The sequence below is a fragment of the Coptis chinensis genome, chromosome 9, assembly GCF_015680905.1.
Source record: "Coptis chinensis isolate HL-2020 chromosome 9, ASM1568090v1, whole genome shotgun sequence".
NCBI classification, from domain to species: Eukaryota; Viridiplantae; Streptophyta; class Magnoliopsida; order Ranunculales; family Ranunculaceae; genus Coptis; species Coptis chinensis.
In genome coordinates, this window is record NC_141464.1 from 61,606,596 (window position 1) to 61,624,524 (window position 17,929).

At 37.2% G+C, this 17,929-nt stretch overlaps 1 protein-coding gene and 1 long non-coding RNA gene across 3 annotated transcripts in view; one reads left to right on the plus strand and one right to left on the minus strand.

Annotated features, from left to right (window-relative positions):
- Positions 1-17,008, plus strand: part of LOC147477181 (putative clathrin assembly protein At2g01600) — a 31,780-nt gene extending 14,772 nt beyond the window's left edge. Inside the window, exons 10-17 of one of the 2 annotated variants that reach the window (XM_086582354.1) lie at positions 2,022-2,090; positions 2,582-2,653; positions 2,744-4,128; positions 4,445-4,543; positions 13,048-13,103; positions 13,192-13,257; positions 13,368-13,613; positions 14,478-14,771. Coding sequence is in view for 1 of the 2 variants with exons in the window: in XM_086582353.1 (XP_086438479.1) it covers positions 14,739-15,029; positions 15,129-15,179; positions 15,528-15,878 (693 nt within the window). In the remaining variant the exon portion in view is untranslated. Of the gene's footprint in view, positions 1-2,021; positions 2,091-2,581; positions 2,654-2,743; positions 4,129-4,444; positions 4,544-13,047; positions 13,104-13,191; positions 13,258-13,367; positions 13,614-14,477; positions 15,030-15,128; positions 15,180-15,527 lie in introns of those variants that run through there. The other variant, XM_086582353.1, reaches the window with a different exon arrangement.
- The window catches only part of LOC147477180 (uncharacterized), a 44,688-nt gene that overhangs the window by 16,535 nt on the left and 10,224 nt on the right, over positions 1-17,929 (minus strand). The window lies entirely within an intron of this gene.

The following is a 17,929-nucleotide window of genomic DNA, read 5'->3' on the forward strand; positions in this document are numbered from 1 at the left end:
CTCTGCAAGGATGATACGGGCTGCATGCGAAGAGTGTGTTTCTTTGCGCTCACAACTGAAGAGCTTCGTCCTCTCTATGTGTCAACAGCCTCCGCTGTTCCTTTTCCCCATTTAGCTGTATCTGCTGCTATGGAAATGGTTGCTGCCTTGAGTCTATACCTGACTGGATAAGGAGTCTCAGAAAAGTTTCTTATATGAAGATTTCCTCCTGTAAGAGTTTGAGAATCTTGCCAGACGGACTGCGTCATCTGACTGCTTTTCAGACTCTAACTATTAAAAGCTGTCATCCTGATCTTCATAGAACGAAAAGAAGAATTCATATTTCATTTTGTACTAATCTCACTCTGGATATTGAATTAGGTTCTAGTTGCGGTGGCGGCAGCTGTGTTTTGGGCATATTAGAAGAATTTTTCAGCTGTTTTTGATGATTTTTAGCAGCTCCTAAGAAATTTCACTATAGGACGGATGGCCCCCGCCGAGAGAATGATGCTCGGGTTTTCTCGATGGGTGGATTTTGGTTTGCAGTAGTATCTTCTTGGTATAGTATGGAATCCATTATTGGGTAACCTTTGCCTCCGGGTTATGGTGCTTGTTTCAGCTTGTTTCCGAGATAAAAACTGTGAGTTCCGAGCTATTGTGTGCAGACATGTAGGTCATGGGACTAACTTCATAGCTGAATGTGTAGCTATATCGGAAAGTGTGGAGTATACTCTGCATACAAATTGGAAGAAGTTATGTGTGGGATTGGATTTTACCGCATCATTTCGTGAATTTGGTGGTTCAAATGTGCCAAGGTGGACGAAGGCAAAGATGGCATAGATGCACAGAAGGACTAAAGAACTGCAACTTAACTGCAACATGGAGGGAGGCCAATTTAATTGTGGATCAGGTGGCAAAGCATTCATGCAGTCAATCTCCAAGGCAGTGAAGTAGTTTTTTGTTTTTTTATGTAAATTCCCACATGGATCACCAAATGTGAGGTTCCTGTGCATACTTAGTTTAGTGTTACTGTTGTGTAGTGGACGGTGAGAATAGTATTTGGTTTCACAGCTGCTGCTGCTGCTGCAGCTCCAATGTAACAGTGCTTTTTGTTATTATTACTATGTATCAATTCCTAAAAAATAGGAAAATGTTTGAAGCTATCTATCTTTTTGCTTGTTGTTCCTTTGCTGTTTTCTGGTTTGTGGGTGGGGGGTCGTTCTTCCGTATAAGAGTGTCTGGGTCTGGGTATGGTCCTAGTTACTAATTCCTGACTAATTCCTTAGGCGTTGCTGCACTGTTTTTAGACATATATCAATTCAATTCTTTTTATGGATAAAAAAAATAAGAGAAAAAATAACTGTGCAAAGCATCTTTCAGTTTTTCTGCCGTAAGTTTATTACAGTTCAACCTCCTCAATACCGAACCACACACAATGTGGTGCTCCATGATAGCTTCCTTATATATCTAAGTTTCTAATAATGTTAGCCTGTGAGGGATAACGGGTTCAAAAGCTAGGGGATAGGTGATATTGAGATCCGTTTCCCATGATAACCTTGTTTGCCATCTTTTGTACTTCTTATTTCTGTGGAGATTATTTACTAAATACGGTTAACAAAACAATCTGTGGCTCATAACATTTTAACCACGTTTCTTCAAGATTAAAACAACTTCAGAGTAAATGTTTTGGCCATGGCCAGTGCTCCACTGGCAAGAGTTTAGGGAGCTGTTTTTGAAGGTCTTCAGGTTTGAGCTTATACATGGGGAAGGGGGATAGGGATATGAGAAAAACTAACTTACCTTCACCACTATAAGTTGAGGGGGTCACGTGACTCGTTTTCTTGAATCCTTTCATTGCCTGAGTTGGGGACCTCTGAAAATGAGTCAAAAGCTAATTTGGTCAGGATACTTACCATTGATCAGTGTGTTTGATCTTTATAAACTTATCGTAGGAGTTGGTCAATTTTGGAGATTGCCGGTGATGTGTTGTAGACACCATATTGATATATTTATACATGGTAGTAACTTCGTTATTTTTGTAGGTGAGCAAGTTCAGCAAACATTGCAGAAGTTGTGACAAATGTGTTGATGGATTTGATCATCATTGTCTGGTATGTAATCACCTTAATTACTGGAACTTGCTCCCTGTAGTGTGAAAACCAATGCTACAGCTCAAATTAAGATCTCCTTTGTTAAAATCAATGAATAAGATTGTTACACACACACTCACACATACACATATTATGTATGGCAGTAAGTTGACTCTGACTGGTTAAGAAGATACAGGAAGTAATCTCTAAAGTGAACAATGTTAAAATGTTGAGATAATGCACTTGGATATTTACCAAAAAAAAAGAAAAATTAACTTGGCGGAAATTATCAAGGTGCTCAAACAGTTAAGTTAACTGAGGCGGTTGGGGTGGAGTTTGACTCTCTTTATCTGGTCCATGCTCTGGTATTCAGTGTTTAAGAGATGGTATACAATTATCAGACTATTATTTGGCAAAACCTCTTATGTTTGCCTCTCTCTACCACCTATCCGATGTATATCATTTTCTTGTTGGAATTTGATGAAAAATGCAAAATCCCTGTATTTGTGCAGTGGTTGAGTAATTGCGTTGGGAGGAAAACTTACATCACATTTGTGTCTCTAATGGCATTTAGTCTTCTTTGGGTGAGTAACATAGGTTTGATGCTTTACTTTCCTATAACTTCTTGAGGCTTGTATTGTAGCTAAAATTGAACGGTGACTTCTTTTTCTCAGCTCATGGTCGAGTGCGGGGTTGGAATTGCAGTCCTGGTGCGGTGCTTTATACGTCCCACTCAGGGAATTTGTTAGTTATATCCTGTTCCAATTCAGGCAAGTGAAGATTCTTCGTGTCATCTGAAGATTTTAGATGAAACCGGTCGTTACCACCAAACATGGGGTTGATATTAGCCGAGGTCTTAAAGCTGTTGTTCCTATTCTGCATCTCATTGATAATACCGCCCGGAGCATTACTGCTGTTCCTATTCTGCATCCCAACCATGCCTGTAGCACCCGCCCTCATTGGCAGACCTCCATTTGTGGCCCCATTTAATACATTAAAGGTTGCCTCACCTACAGGTCCATTTGCATTATGCCCACCAGGTGATTGTTGTTGCACCCTTCCTCCACTGTTATTCATCATCTCATGAAGCAACTGCTGGATCATGTGCTGCTGCAAATTCTGGCTGCCTTGAGAAGACTGTGAATGGTTCTGCTGTAGTGCACCGTTTATTGGGTGCTGCTGCTGTTGAGGCTGGCGTGGGGTTGACAATCCATTAACTGGTATGTTTTCCATTGATCCCTGAATCGAAGATTCATGACCTTGAAATGGAGAAGTTTGTGTCTGAATTGGAGTATTGAAGGGAGAAGCCTCTTGTTGAAGCACATTAGGATTCGAATTCATGTAGTTCTGCCTACGCAAGTTCTGATAATTGCTGAGAGCCAATGCAGTTTGTGCTGAAGTATTCAAAACTCCACTTCCAACCATGTGGTTGTTATTGTTCATTTGACTACTAAGACCAGGATGAATTGACATAACATTACTCAGTGTGTTGCGATAATTTGGTAGACCATGAGCACCACCAACCTGCTGCCCAATTTCCTGCAATTTTTGCATTTGGAACTTAGCTGCAGCAGCCTTTCGAGGATAATTCTTCAAGCTCTCTGCATAATGCAAGTACAAAGTATTAAATTGTAAATCAAATGCCGGCTGCTTTAACCAGTCCATTTGGCTATACCCTTTCTCAAACGGCACCTTAGCTCGAACTTTATTAGGTGGTAGTACTGCGGGGTTGGAATTGCAGTCCTGGTGCGGTGCTTTACTGATAAAAGAGCTACTGAGCATCAAATAACTGAGGGGCTTGGTGTTGGGTTCTCTCGGCCTATTTTAGCTAGTGTGGTGGTAAGCTCCAAATTTTTTTACCTTTACTTTCTGCTTTACTTCCTGGTCTTCTTTTGTCTAGATTTTTGTCTGTATAAGCACAGGCTGGTCTTTTTTATAAGCTTAAAGTCGGTCCTGTTCTTTACTGGTGCGGTGCTTTACTGATAAAAGAGCTACTGAGCATCAAATAACTGAGCGGCTTGGTGTTGGGTTCTCTCGGCCTATTTTAGCTAGTGTGGTGGTAAACTCCGAATTTTTTTTACCTTTACTTTCTGCTTTACTTCCTGCTCTTCTTTTGTCTAGATTTTTGTCTGTATAAGCACAGGCTGGTCTTTTTTATAAGCTTAAAGTCGGTCCTGTTCTTGTTATGTTTTTGGCAAGTCGAATCAAAATTCTATGAAGAATCCATTTTTATTTTTCTGATCCTGCAATGCTTCTTAATCTGCAATCTTGAACTCTCCATCTAGAACTTTTTCATTTGGCAACCAAAAGTGTTTCTAAATTCCATTGTTTGATGTGTCATTTGTATCATATTTGTAACTATCTCTGTTATGTAGGGTAATAACTACTCAACATAAGAATATGAACCACCAATGAAGCAAGATAAGGTTGTTTTTAAGACTGATATGAAAAAGCAGGATATAGCCTACACAAAGGTATGTATTCTTTGAAAGGTATGTGAGTTGAGATAAACTTTATATTTCTATAGCATTTGTACCTGTGATAGTCATATTGATGCTTAATATTTATGCATACATATATCTTTAAGAATGAATTTAAATTGGGCCAACTTAAAGAAATTGATTAAAATAAATTACATATTACTAAATCCCAAAAAAATGAAATTTTCTTCAGAGTAGAGTATGTGAATAGAGAAGATTTTGTAAATGAAATTGGTCCTTTGGTGATTAAAGACTGAAAAGTCATACAATATATTAGAATAATTTAAACGAAAATCAAAAGTGGGAACTAAAAAAAAAGGTGGACATTAAAAAGGGACTACAATAAAGAAGCAAAATGGATAACTTAATCACTTTTCCATAAACTTTGGAAGTGCTTATGTGAAGGTATATGTCCTGCTTATGCATCAAGTCATGTGGGATTGTCAGTCATTGGAGCATAGTTGACTTCATCAGTCACCAGGTGGAACGCAATCCTATCTTAACGCAGTTGAGTTGACAACTACTCAAGTAGCAAGAATGTTGTCAGAGAAAACACATAAATTACATCTCACATAAACTACTAAAAATCAAAAGTACAATAACAGGAAATAATAACTATTAGGTCCACCCTGAACTCCGGAGGCCAAACAGTGAAATTTGTATTAGCAACTTACATTCATCTCCTAAACATTGCTTAAATAACACAACCCCACCACCACCAAAACAGCCTCATCAAATTGTTAACCAAGCTTCTAGGCCTTTGCAACCTTTTGGAATTGCATTTTGCCCAGGATCTCAAGTTATTCCTGGTTCACGCAACAGGAGAAATATCAGTTTTCTTGCTAGGGGTGAGCCGAGGCTCTAGGTTTCCTAAGTTGTGTCTTGGGCCGCATTGGCACCGCCTTGGTCACACGCCTTTAAAAACAGCCTACAACTTTTTTACTAAAAAACTGCCATCTCTGTCGCGCTGAGGTGGTCCCCCTTGGTACCGTGTTTGAACAGCCTAGACTATCACTCCCATGATAATTCTACTCAAACTTGAAAATTAGCAATTCTAACTTCTAAATATCTTGAAGAAAGAGCAATTGTAATCACTAAATACCTGTCAGATCTCAATCTATATAAGTAACTCCCTCTTCGTTTTAATTTAAAGGTCATCCAATGAGCATTTGCAGTTTGCCAAGTCCACATGAATCCCGCTTCTTCAAATTGGTAAGGTTATGTAATGCTTTAAGGTTAATTTAGAAATGCATTCAAAGAGACGTTGACATAGGGTTAATGGATCAAAGCAAGGGAAACATACCCCTTTCCCTCCCTAGCAAGCCTGACCTCGCCCTCTGGTGGTGGAGGAATGGGTTTTAATTGGCAGCATTTCTTATTCTTTTAAGTAGCATAAGCCTTCAAAAAGTGGCATATACCCTAGATTGAGAAAGCATGGATGCATTCTTCTCATTTTCTTGATCCTAAGGTTACTGCAGAAATATTTCTGCAAATCAGATAAGACAACATTTTTTTTTTCTTTCAAGCCTAAAATGTAAAAGGGACCAAACGTAAGATCCATTAACTAATTCAACTTAACCTTCTGCCTCATCTCTTCCAGTTCTTTGGTGAGCATAGAGATAGCCAGTAAAGATTTTTAATATGATTGTATTCAGTGAGTTTCCTCTGAATATTTGAGTTTTTGTAACATTCCACCGTCAGCCTGACACTAAGGCAGTATAGGCTTTTCGGGACTTCTTCAGCTGCTATCAGCAGTTTGCAAAATCAAGAAAGATAGAGGTGTTGCTTGGAGAGGCAGGGGAAGAGGAAATATAGAAGCAATTCACTCTACTCACAACAGCTCTCATAGAGGAATTGGAGCAGCGAATAATGTATTGGAAATTGGTAAGTGGGGGAGAGGTAGAGGAAAGACTCTGGAATCACAATGGAACAGAATTCCCGACTTGCGTGTCAGGAAAATGCTGCAAGCATCTTGTACTTGTTATATGGCAACTGTAAGTACAATGTGGTAAAACTGTAAAAGCGTGGGTAGTTTCTGTAAGTAGGATATGGAGTTTACCAAGTGTCAACATAATGAGGAGAAAATAAAACAGAAATGATTTATATCTTTTCGACCAATAAAACTTAATAAATTGATAATATCCAATTTTTTCTAATCTATTGGTATGATGCAAATAGATACATCAATTAGCTAGAAGCTAATAGTCTAAAGACCAAACTACATAACACCCCACTCCCATCTAAGAGAACCCCAAACAGAAAATACAGATCAAACCAAGAAACAGATAGCTACGAATGCAACAAAACCAAAACAGAAGAACAGATAGCAACACAGAAAGTGCCACTCAGAAAGCACCACCATCTACCAGGGCAACATTATCCGCCATATGATGTTCCTACGGTTAAATGTATATATGGTTCAGTACTCCTATGAAAACACTCCTCCCACCGAAAGAGGTATAATCATGACAGTTATATCAAAACTCTGTAGCTGTTGTTATTTCTGCTACCCATTTTTCCCAGGGGATTTGTCTTACTCCGCTATATCTTCTCCTACTTTCTCCACCACCGCAACTAACAACAGCAGCAATTCCTTTTCCGTCTCCTGCATTGTAAGTAGTTGTTTCTTCTTTTGGAGTTGCTACTTGAGTTTCAGCTGTGGTAGTTATTGTAGTTGATTTAATGCTTCCACCTTCTTGTTTTACTGTAGAGAGATAGGAAATAAAGTCAAAACAAACACCTGATTGCCTCAAATGAGGTGGCCTAATTTTTACTTGGAAGTGAATATATATATTAGAAAAAAGAATACTGTTCGATAAAGATGAAATAATATTAGTTTACCAATACAGGTGTAAAAGTATGTTAAAGAAATGTGTCATAGGAACATTCGAAATGACTCGATACAAAAATTTAAATAAAGCAGATAATTGAAAATGAGACAGGAATAATAAAAAGGACACTATTATAACTATAGATTACTGGTGTTTTGATTAAGGGAATCAGGGAAACCTAACTATCCACATCAATTGAAAATATGGAGTGTCAGAAACCATAGCTATTGTCGAGAAGTTGAGAGGAGAGGAATCAATGGAGAAAATGTGAACAGCTACAACTGGTATGAGAAACAGTAACAACGTAATAGAGAAAGATAAATAAAAAAAAAAACTTACAATGACAGTGATGAGTAGAGAATGTCAAGGAAGATTGTTGAAGACAATATTTTTGGTATGCTGATGCAATTTGTCTTCTCTGTCGTTTAATAAAATCTTCAAGCCAGAGCGTGAAGTCACACGTGACACTGCAACATATAACTGCCCATGTGAGAATACTGAATTTTTGAGATATACTCCAACGCTGGTTAGAGTTTGGCCTTGGCTTTTGTTTATTGTCATACAATAACAAAGCTTTATTGGATACTGCGTTCGGCGTAAGACAAAAGGCCAATTTTTATTTTCTGACTTCATCACAATCCGAGGAATGGTGTGTTCATCTCCACTTCGTACTCCAGTAATGATTTCTGCTTTTAGGACATAATCTGTTATTTTTGTCACTTTCATCCGAGTACCATTGCAAAGTCCCTTACTCTGGTTTATGTTTCTAATAAGCATGATAGGAGCTCCCTCTTTTAGTTGAATTTGATGATTCGCAATCCCTGATATTTGAAGAGTGTTAAGGAACTCCGTAGGATACAAAATGTCTTGATCTGCAATTTTATCAGATGCCGCACTTAATGTGTCTGCACTCAAGTATTCATGTATTTCACCTGGAATTAATGAGAGAACGTATTTGTTTAACTCATCTGCAGAAGCATTCGTAGGTGTCAGAATGCATCGACTTCTCAAGTATTCTACATCTTTGTAGTTCCTTGAAAGTTCTGTATAAACAGTATTTACAATCTCTTCTATCCCATCTCCTTCTGAACGAATAATTAGATCTTCAGGTATTTCAATCCATGATGGTTCTTCCCCTTCGCATAATGATCGACTTGGCAGTTTTCCTTCACCAATAGCTAATATCCAATTGTTAAATTCTACATCGGATTGGGTACTTGGTGATGTAGAATCTATTCTACTCAAACGCATGTTTATGGAAAGACGAAAAACCTTGAAGTGATGCCATAAGTAGGATATGTTTATTGAAGCTGATACAATAGCTTCTCTTGAGCCTTTTTCTATAACTGGAAGCGTCTGCCTGAAGTCACCTCCCAAAACAACTGTTTTCCCGCCAAATGGTTTATCTTTCAAGCTTTTATCAATGACAGACATTATGTCTCTAAATGTCTTGTCAACAGACTCAAAGTCATTTTTCTTACTCATTGGTGCTTCGTCCCATATGACCAAATCTGTTTTCTGAATGAGTTTTGCCAAATGCATCTTTAGTGTAACATTGCAAGTTGTAGATTCATCTGATTGAATGGGAATTTTGAACCTCGAGTGGGCAGTTCGACCACCTGGTAATAAAAGAGATGCTATACCTGATGATGCTACGGGTAGAACTATTTTTTTCTTCGGAGCTAACTTTGCAATTATTGTATTCCATAGATAAGTTTTTCCTGTTCCTCCACTTCCATATACAAAGAAGAGACTTCCAGCATTACTTTCAACAGCGCTAATGACAGCATCAAACACAGTTTTTTGTTCGACATTCAATCCACCATGAAGCTGTAAGTACTGTGAGGAGAGTAAATTGCAATTATAATTTAGTTCCTCTTGTATCATTCTGTTCTCAACTTCATCTGGTTCTGGGATATCAAACTTATAATCTTTTAGACTCCACCCATTCTCGTTCATTAGAATTTCAACTTCAAGAAGTGTTTTCCTTTCCAGTTCGATCGGATAAATTTGGATTATCCCTTAAGATATCATCGGATAGTAACTCCCAATGGCAGTTCCACATATCAATAGCATTGGATAACTCACAAAACACTAAGAGTGTTACAAATAACTGGCGTAATGATGGACTGGAAGACCATTCAGCTGCTTCTTTAATGGCAAGATGCCATTCATTGTCATCTTGTAAAAGACCAAAGCGACGGCAAAGTCGACTTGTAATCATCATAGAGAGTACCATTAACAGATTCGATTTCTTCAAAATTTCTAGCTCCCTTTACAATGTTTAGAAGCATACGCATATAGTATCTTTCCCCTTGTGTTGGCTGAGCATAGAATATTCTTCCAATCTTCAATCCTTGGCTTCTTCTTTTCCATTCCTGAAAAAATTAATAAACATGTATGTTATGAATAAATATAAATTTTATATGTAATTTCAAATATAAATTTTTTTTTGGAAATTGTAATGTATTGAGACCTTTGCATTTCTGTCCCACACAAATTGTAAAGGGAAGTCAACATATGTAAGATGTCTTCCACTCGGGTCTTTTTCATAAATACGCATCCACTCAGTGAACATAGTTTTTTGTCTTTTTTCACTTGCAACAATTTCAGCTGGATCCCCATTTTGCACGAAAAACAATATTCTGCTGATTTTCAAGATGGAAACTCATTCTTTCAACGAAGGATCTCATCTTTGGATGTCAAATTCATAAATTCTCCAACTTGCTTCCGATGCAGATACATATCCGAAGTCTAGATAGTGCTTAATCTCATCAACTTGATGTATGACCCGCTCGGGTTATCTTGGTCATAGACATTATTTTCTTCAACAATACCGTGAGCTCGATCTTGCCCTTTTGAAATGTACTTGAATAAATACTTAATCATCCGTGAACGGTTACAATGTTCAACATTGATGTGACACGAAATTCTTTGGTAAGTTCAGGGGTTGTAAGGAACAACCCATCGATTGTTAATTTCAACAGATTTTGACAGCCCACCATTGCGGTTCTTTTTATTATCTCGCTAGCCGATAAACTGCAAAACCTTTTCTCATCAAATGTCGTTTCACTTTGAAAAAATCCTTTGGAAATTTTCTTGTGCATTTCTTCTTCTTAGTGTCCATACATGGAGAACCCTTTTTCTTCTCACCACACGGACCATGAATCATTGTTTGGACTACAATATCATACAAGAAAGGTTCAGCGGCTTTGTCGGCAATTCACTGATATCATCTTGTCTATATCCGAAGCACTTTTAGCTTTATCTTCCGGATGTAAAACAATAAAATGTGAGCATGTGGCAGTCCCTGCTTTTTGAAATTCAATAACGCATAACAATCTGCACACAAAAAAAAAAATTTATTTAGTAGCGATCTTTTAAATAATTATAAAGGTATATGATCTTATCAATAAGTACACGAAATATATCTTCCTATTAAGAAGTGAAATAGATGGATCACTTTCGAGAAAATGAGACAAACCGTAAGCATCAATCTTAACAAATTGAATTTAAAAGGGTACTAAAGTACATTAACTAAGTAAATGACACTGGACACAACACAAAATGGGTAGTTTTTCGTTAGATGGATGCTAGTTACGCTTTTGTGGCTGAGTTCTATGAGCACAGTTTTCATTTCTTTGGGGAATTATTCTTGTTAATCGGTAGTCTTTGCTAACCTAAAAACCTCGCTAATGATAATGACTCAACATGTACACCAGCTAGTTGAGTATCTCTGAAGGCCTAACTGCCGTGATCTTGTAGCATTTACCAACTATGCCCGAGTGGGTGCTTTCGGACTTCTTCTTGCTAAAATTTGGTGCTCGGACTTCAAAATAATACAAGTTAGTGTGTTTTTTCACTGGTGAAGTCAGCTTCTTTCTTTTTTCCTCCCATCTCCTCTTCATTACGTATCTGGTTTCTAACAACTTTGACTATATATTATCTTAGCCACAATGCACTGTTTTCCATAAAAAAACACATAGCTCAACTGCTTCTAAATAGAGAAAAGTTTGAGTGCAGATCTGTTGGACCATATATAGAAGAAAATCTGTAAGTGTTCTCCCCTGTTTAAATATAGGATGTTTAAACACATAAATTTAAATTTTACATTTAATACAGTTAATAGCAAACATGAATTCCACATTTATGAATAAATTATTAACTATTGTTTCACATTTTGCGTTTTTTTCTCTACGCCAATTTATAGTCTTATTTGGACATTATCTATTCTATAAAATAAAAAAGGTATGTGATTATAACAATTATGCAATGACTTCAATTAAAAATGATTTCCATAATGCAATCTTTTCATGATGCATTCCATTTGATCTTCTTTAAATCTGTCTCTAGCCATCCTAAAAGACTGTACAACTTTATTGTGTTGATCAAACATTTTGATCAATCCATCAACAATTGTAGGATCAGGAAGTTCATTATATTCATTGAATATTTGCATTCTATTCTTCAATTCATTTTGAGTATCGTATACATATAACTGGGCAAATTGAGGAGGCTTATTTTCGAATGGAAGAAGAGACCCAATTTTATGATGATTTTGCCCACTTATTCTGAAAACGCAAGGACCTCCTCCATCATTAATAGTCTTATCTATCTTCCCTCCTGCAGAAGTAAATTGAAACATGGAGTTGTATGTCCGTATATATCTTCTAAATTTAGTAGATCTTATTCCTCCTTTCAAGTCTAAGAGTTTATTAAGAAACTCAGGGGCAGCCTCAAATAGTGGAAGTTGAACTTTTCCTTCTCCACAACATATAGAGAATGTTGGAACAGATGATTTTCCTTTGTTGTTTCTTTCTTCTTCCCAAAGAATTGCTCCACAATACATACACTCTTCAGTTGGTGGTCCAAAGTCATGAACTCCTAAAATATAAAAATTAGTTGTGAATTTGGCAAACATTTTGAATAAAATATCAAAATTGAAGAAGAAAACACATACCATCACTATTAGTATACTTGCTTAGATCACGATGAATTTTTTTTTGCTTTTGCAAACGTTTATTCCTTTCACTGATATTTGTGATTTGAGATATTGAAGTCATTATACGACGCATAGCATCTGTAAGATTCAAAGTACCTATTTGGCCTGTGTAATAAAAAATATGAAATTTCAAAAACTTTAATTAATCCTCAATCGAATATAAAATACAATTTTACCTTTATTTGAACGCAAGTTGTGTTCCTTGGATGCCAACAAACGATTACGTTTCTTTAAAGCCAACAAATGACTTCGATTAAGCCGAGCTATTTTAGCAGTCTGTTCCTTTGTAGATTCAACATTGACTGTTTGAGAATTATACCAAAAAAGGGTCAACTTTAGCCATTTCTTGTGGAAAGGATATTAAAATTGTTTTGTCATTATAAAATCAGTAAGTTCATACCAGTACTATTGCTTAAATGATTGCTCTGTTGCTCATTTAATTCCTGTGTGTGTATCAATTCCTCTGTAATAAAGGCATAAAGAAAAATATAGATATCAGTTACTTATATCTATACAATATCTTAAAATCAAATGAGAGTATAAAATGGTATTTTTTTATTTCTCAAGTTACATACCAGTGTGACTTTGATATTCCATTAGCTGTGGATGTTTTCTTCTATGCTCTTTTAACACTTTTTCCCTATGGCTGCTCTTTGTATTTGTAGACATCATAATTCTTCTATGATGCATAAGGTCAGAACCTTCAATATATTCGCATAAGGTTAGACCCTTCAATATATTATTTTGTTAGAATATTTATCAATTGTGTAAAATAAAAATTAACACTTCGTACCATTATTCTTTTTCAGTGCAAGAATACATCGTCTATTGTACCGAGCAATTCTGGAGGTATATATTTTATCGTCATCCATAAGGTAAACCTGAACAACTCTTCCTCTCTTTGGCTAAAGCTTTAACTCTTCTTATAGCTGCTGCTCTTATTCACTGCAACTGATAATGATTTAGAAATTGTCTTCTTGGACAGCACTTACTTGACTGTATCAGCAACCTTTGGGGCGTATAGGAAGTGCATTTGCATCGGAGTTGGGAACAATGCAGGTTTTGGTACTGACCCAGTGGATTACCTCGTCACGCCGAGAGTGATTTCTTGTTGTGGTGCTTTGCCGATTTTGACACTGATTTGTTTCACGTTTGGGTTGTCTTCCAGTGCCCTTCTTGCTGATGGGTTTTATGGTATTAGTATAAATATTATACTGGAAGGCTTGTTGTGGTAAGGGCGTTGGGGAGTTTAGATATGTGACACTATAGGATTTGTAATTGTGTAAGAATTGAGTTAGCTTTAGAGTTTTAATTGTATAAGACTTCTTAAATTTATCCTTGGACATTAAGATAATGTTATTTAATTTGTGTGTATTTAATTTAATCTTAACATTTATTGTTTTGTACTCCTAATTACTTGAAAATGTGAAGAAGACTGACCTTGGATTAATTTGTTAAGATTGAAATGTTAGATTGATGACACTGCTCAACAATGGTCTATATGAATAACTTTACTCAGGAAGCTCATCAAATTGATCTGTATTTGTTGGATAACACTAAGTATATAAATGTATTTAAGATTTTGAAGCACAATCAATCAACATAGAGTTCATTTGTGTAGAACTTTGTATCTTTTGTTCTTTAGGAATTAGTAGGGTGATCTGGTAAAAAGAACAGAGATTAAGTATGAAGTTGATTAAAAAGCTGTCATCACCAGGTCCTAAAGTTAAGAAGCAGGTCGTGCTGGATGGCCCAGTCAGCTGCGGAAAGAGTATTGCACTTGCTATGCTTGTTCAGTGGGCTCGTGAAGAAGGATGGCTGGTTTTTTATGTTCCAAAAGGTAAATCATGGACTCATGGAGGATTCTTCTATCATAACCCCCAGACTGAGCTATGGGATACTCCTGTTCAAGCTGCTGAAATCCTTAAGGTACGATTTGAGAGCTCTTCTTCCAGACTTAGCTATAAATTTAACTTCAAATATGATTCATAGATTGCTTTGTTTTATCATTTATACAAATCCGTTGCTTTGAATTTGATTTATGTTTTTCTTTTATTGAAGTGTGTGATTTCCTGGAGTCGTGTTACGTTTGCAGGAGAACTGGCCCTGTGTTTTGCTGGCAATGGCTGGTGGTGTGTTTCTCAGTCTAGGAAACTTGTCTACATAGTATGCTTGGGCTTTTGTAGGACTGTTAGTAACTGAGGTCGTCACCTCAAGCATAACTGTTGTTATAGGTCTGTTGTATAGTACCAGTGTACCATCTACAAACCAATATATTTCATCTGAATACTTTTTTTTATGGATTATGGTGATAAATGTATTTGTGGAACAGGCACTACCCTGAACTATTTCTTAGATGACCGCATCAATAAAGCCGAAATTCTTTTCCCTGGTTTTGGATTCTTTCTCATCGCAGTTTTCCTTGGAGCTGCTGTTCACTCATCAAATGGAGCTGATAATAAAGCAAAGCTCAGTAGCTTGTCTAAAGATAATACGGATGAGGCAGGGTATCTGTAATGACGGGGTCATGGAAGTTGGACAGCCAACGCCTGCCGTTACCCAATTACGTTCAGCTTCAAGAAGAAGATCAAGTGCAATTCAAGAGGCTGCTTCAATCAGGATTGAGGCATTCTTCCGTGGGTATCTGGTATAATTTTCAAAACAATCACCATTTGTCAATATAAAGATTACCAATTAGAAGTCTCGTGTTAGATAAATCAACTCTCTGTATCTTCCATTGCAACAGGCAAGGAAAGCGCTTTGTGCACTGAAAGGGCTGGTGAAGTTGCAAGCACTTGTAAGGGGTTACCTTGTGAGAAAACAGGCTGCTAGGACCCTCCGGTGTATGCATCCTTGGTGACTGTTCAGGCTAGAGCTCGAGCCCAAAGGAACCAGATGGCTGAGGAAACACATCTCCTTGCCCATACGTCATCAAACTACAGAAATTTGCTGCAGGCAAATCACATTCGACCAACATATAATGTAAGCCTCCTAGAAATCAGTCCATATGTTAAACATTTCTACTGAAAATAGTTTGCACTACTTAAGAGCATATCCACTATTATGATGGGAGAATGTGTCTTATAAATGAAAGCAATACAAATTCTTCACCCTTTAATCTGCAATCTGATTTTTCTGCATGTAGATGGATAGACACATTGAAGACAATGTCAAGGTTGTGGAAATGGATTTTGGGCAATCTAGAGGGAGTACAAAGAGCAGGAATGGCTATTTAACCAACGATCATGTTGAAAGGGCAGATCAAAGATATTCACCACATCATTACACAGAACTAAAGCAAAACTGTCACTGCCACATGTTATTAGCAAAGATGAGCACTAATGCCTGCAGTAGACATTTTGATGATTACTCAGTGAGTACAGAACAGAGCAGCTCCTGTCACAACTCAAGTGTGTCAAAACTTGATCCAAGTTTATTAAGTATCTTTCATCCATGTATTCAAGCATGGACAAAGAATCAAAGATCAATCCAATGAGTTGACACAACAAAATTGTAATGCAACCTTCATCTTGTGGGATCAGTGAACCTCCTTATTCTAGCCTTCCATAATTGAACTATAAAATGTATGAACGCAGTGTGCCAAAGCTCCTTAATCTTAGTGGTAATGTTTAAAGTTCCCTTAAGGTCCTCCAGCCAAGACGACAATTCTCTAGCAACGCTTAAAAGGAAGATGGTTTATTTTTTTTACGAACAATCCTCTAAAATTGCTCCTAGCTAATAACTCAGCTATTAATAGCATGATTATTGTTCTAGAAGTGAGCCTAACATACATCATCTTGTTTCTCATTTGACGCTCACACTTGATGTAAGTCAAGACCAAGTAGCGATGCTCAACAACATATTGAAACTCATGCATAAGTAAAAGAATGTGTAAGAGGCAAAGTCCTTAGTCAAGTCAGAAAAGTTCTCAATCAACATCTTCGATCGTGTTCGTTGCACGATCAGTATATACTTCAAAGCAAAAGTGAGCGCAAAAATCATGCATATAATTTTCAATTAACTTATACATGTACTATATCTTTATAATACTATATAAATTATTAGAGAAAAGACTTAGTAGACTGCAAATAATACTATGTACAAACAATTATAGCCTCTGTTTGAGTAGCGAAGGACTAATAATGAGTATCTTCCTCAATGACAAATTCATTGATTCATATATTACAATTAGATTAAACTTTTCCAGCTTGACTGGGTTTTTCCATAAGTTCCTTGGCAGATTATTTATGTACGACTTCGGTTGCAACATTTTTTTATTAGTACGTCAATAACATCATTTATAATGCGTGTTAGGATGCTACTTCTTGGGGCTGACATTGTTAGGCAACACACATAAGTTATAACAACTGAGGATCTGCCACAAAATTATACAAATGGATCAGTTGCATAACAAAACAGTAAGCATAAACAGAGGCTCAAATAAAGTGGTGAGATTCAATATTCATGTAGGCATGCTCAAAGTATGAATCCATATTTGTTTTTCTTACAAAATCTACTCCAGAGTCCAGATGCATGCTTAGTGGAGGATAATTACTATCCAAAAAGTAAATGTAAGGCACGTACACAGTTAGTGACCAGCCCTTGATTGGCATTCACTTTGGAACATTGATATTTCCTCATAGATGATGTAGCATAGTGTTGTGAATAATTAACTGCGGAAACAACGTTACCCACACCAAACGGATCAATCCTACACAAAGATTGATCTTTCTCAATAGACAAGACTTCAACACCCTCCAAGCAATATCCCAACACTTCTCAATATCAAATAACAAGCATATGAAATAAAACAATCAATGTAAAAAGAGGAACAAACCACAAGGCGAGATATATATCGTGGTTCGCAATTTGCCTACATCCACCTTCTGCGAGTTCCAAGCTTTAATAGATGTCGGAGAGTAATGAGTTACAAGTCTCTCTCAATTCACTCACAAAGAATGAACACTCAACTCACAAAGAATTGTTCTCTTGTAATCACTCTCTTTCTTGGTTTTGGAAAAGTTAGGTTTTCCAAAAAACTGATTTTGTTTTTATACCAAAAACCAAAAATTGCGGTTTCTTGTGGCGAGCCCGCAAAAAGACTGAAGGCTGGCGCCCCTACTCTGGCCTGGCGGTATTAAATTATTAAAGCCATGGCGTGGCGCGCTTTCTTTGCTGGGCGCGCTTAAAACATCGGAGTAGTGGCGAAGTCGCGCCCACTCTGGCCTTGCGCGGCCTCGACCGCGGAGAAACAGAATTTTCTCTACATTCTCCACCTCGGTGAGGTTTTAACACATAAAACCAAGCCGAACACATCCAAAGAAGATCACATCCGGTAGGGAACACCTCCGGCAAAAGGAAGACTTCGCGGTTAAAGCGCCCGAAGGGCTATGCCCTTACGGGTGGCTTTCAAACATGTAGGATTTGGAGCAAGTCCAAACGGTGTTGGAACTTAACTCCGGTGACAACTTTCGCCAAGATATCAAAGGGGTTGTCATGGGTGTCTACTTTCTCAAGTGCTACATCACCATCCTCAAGCGACATCCC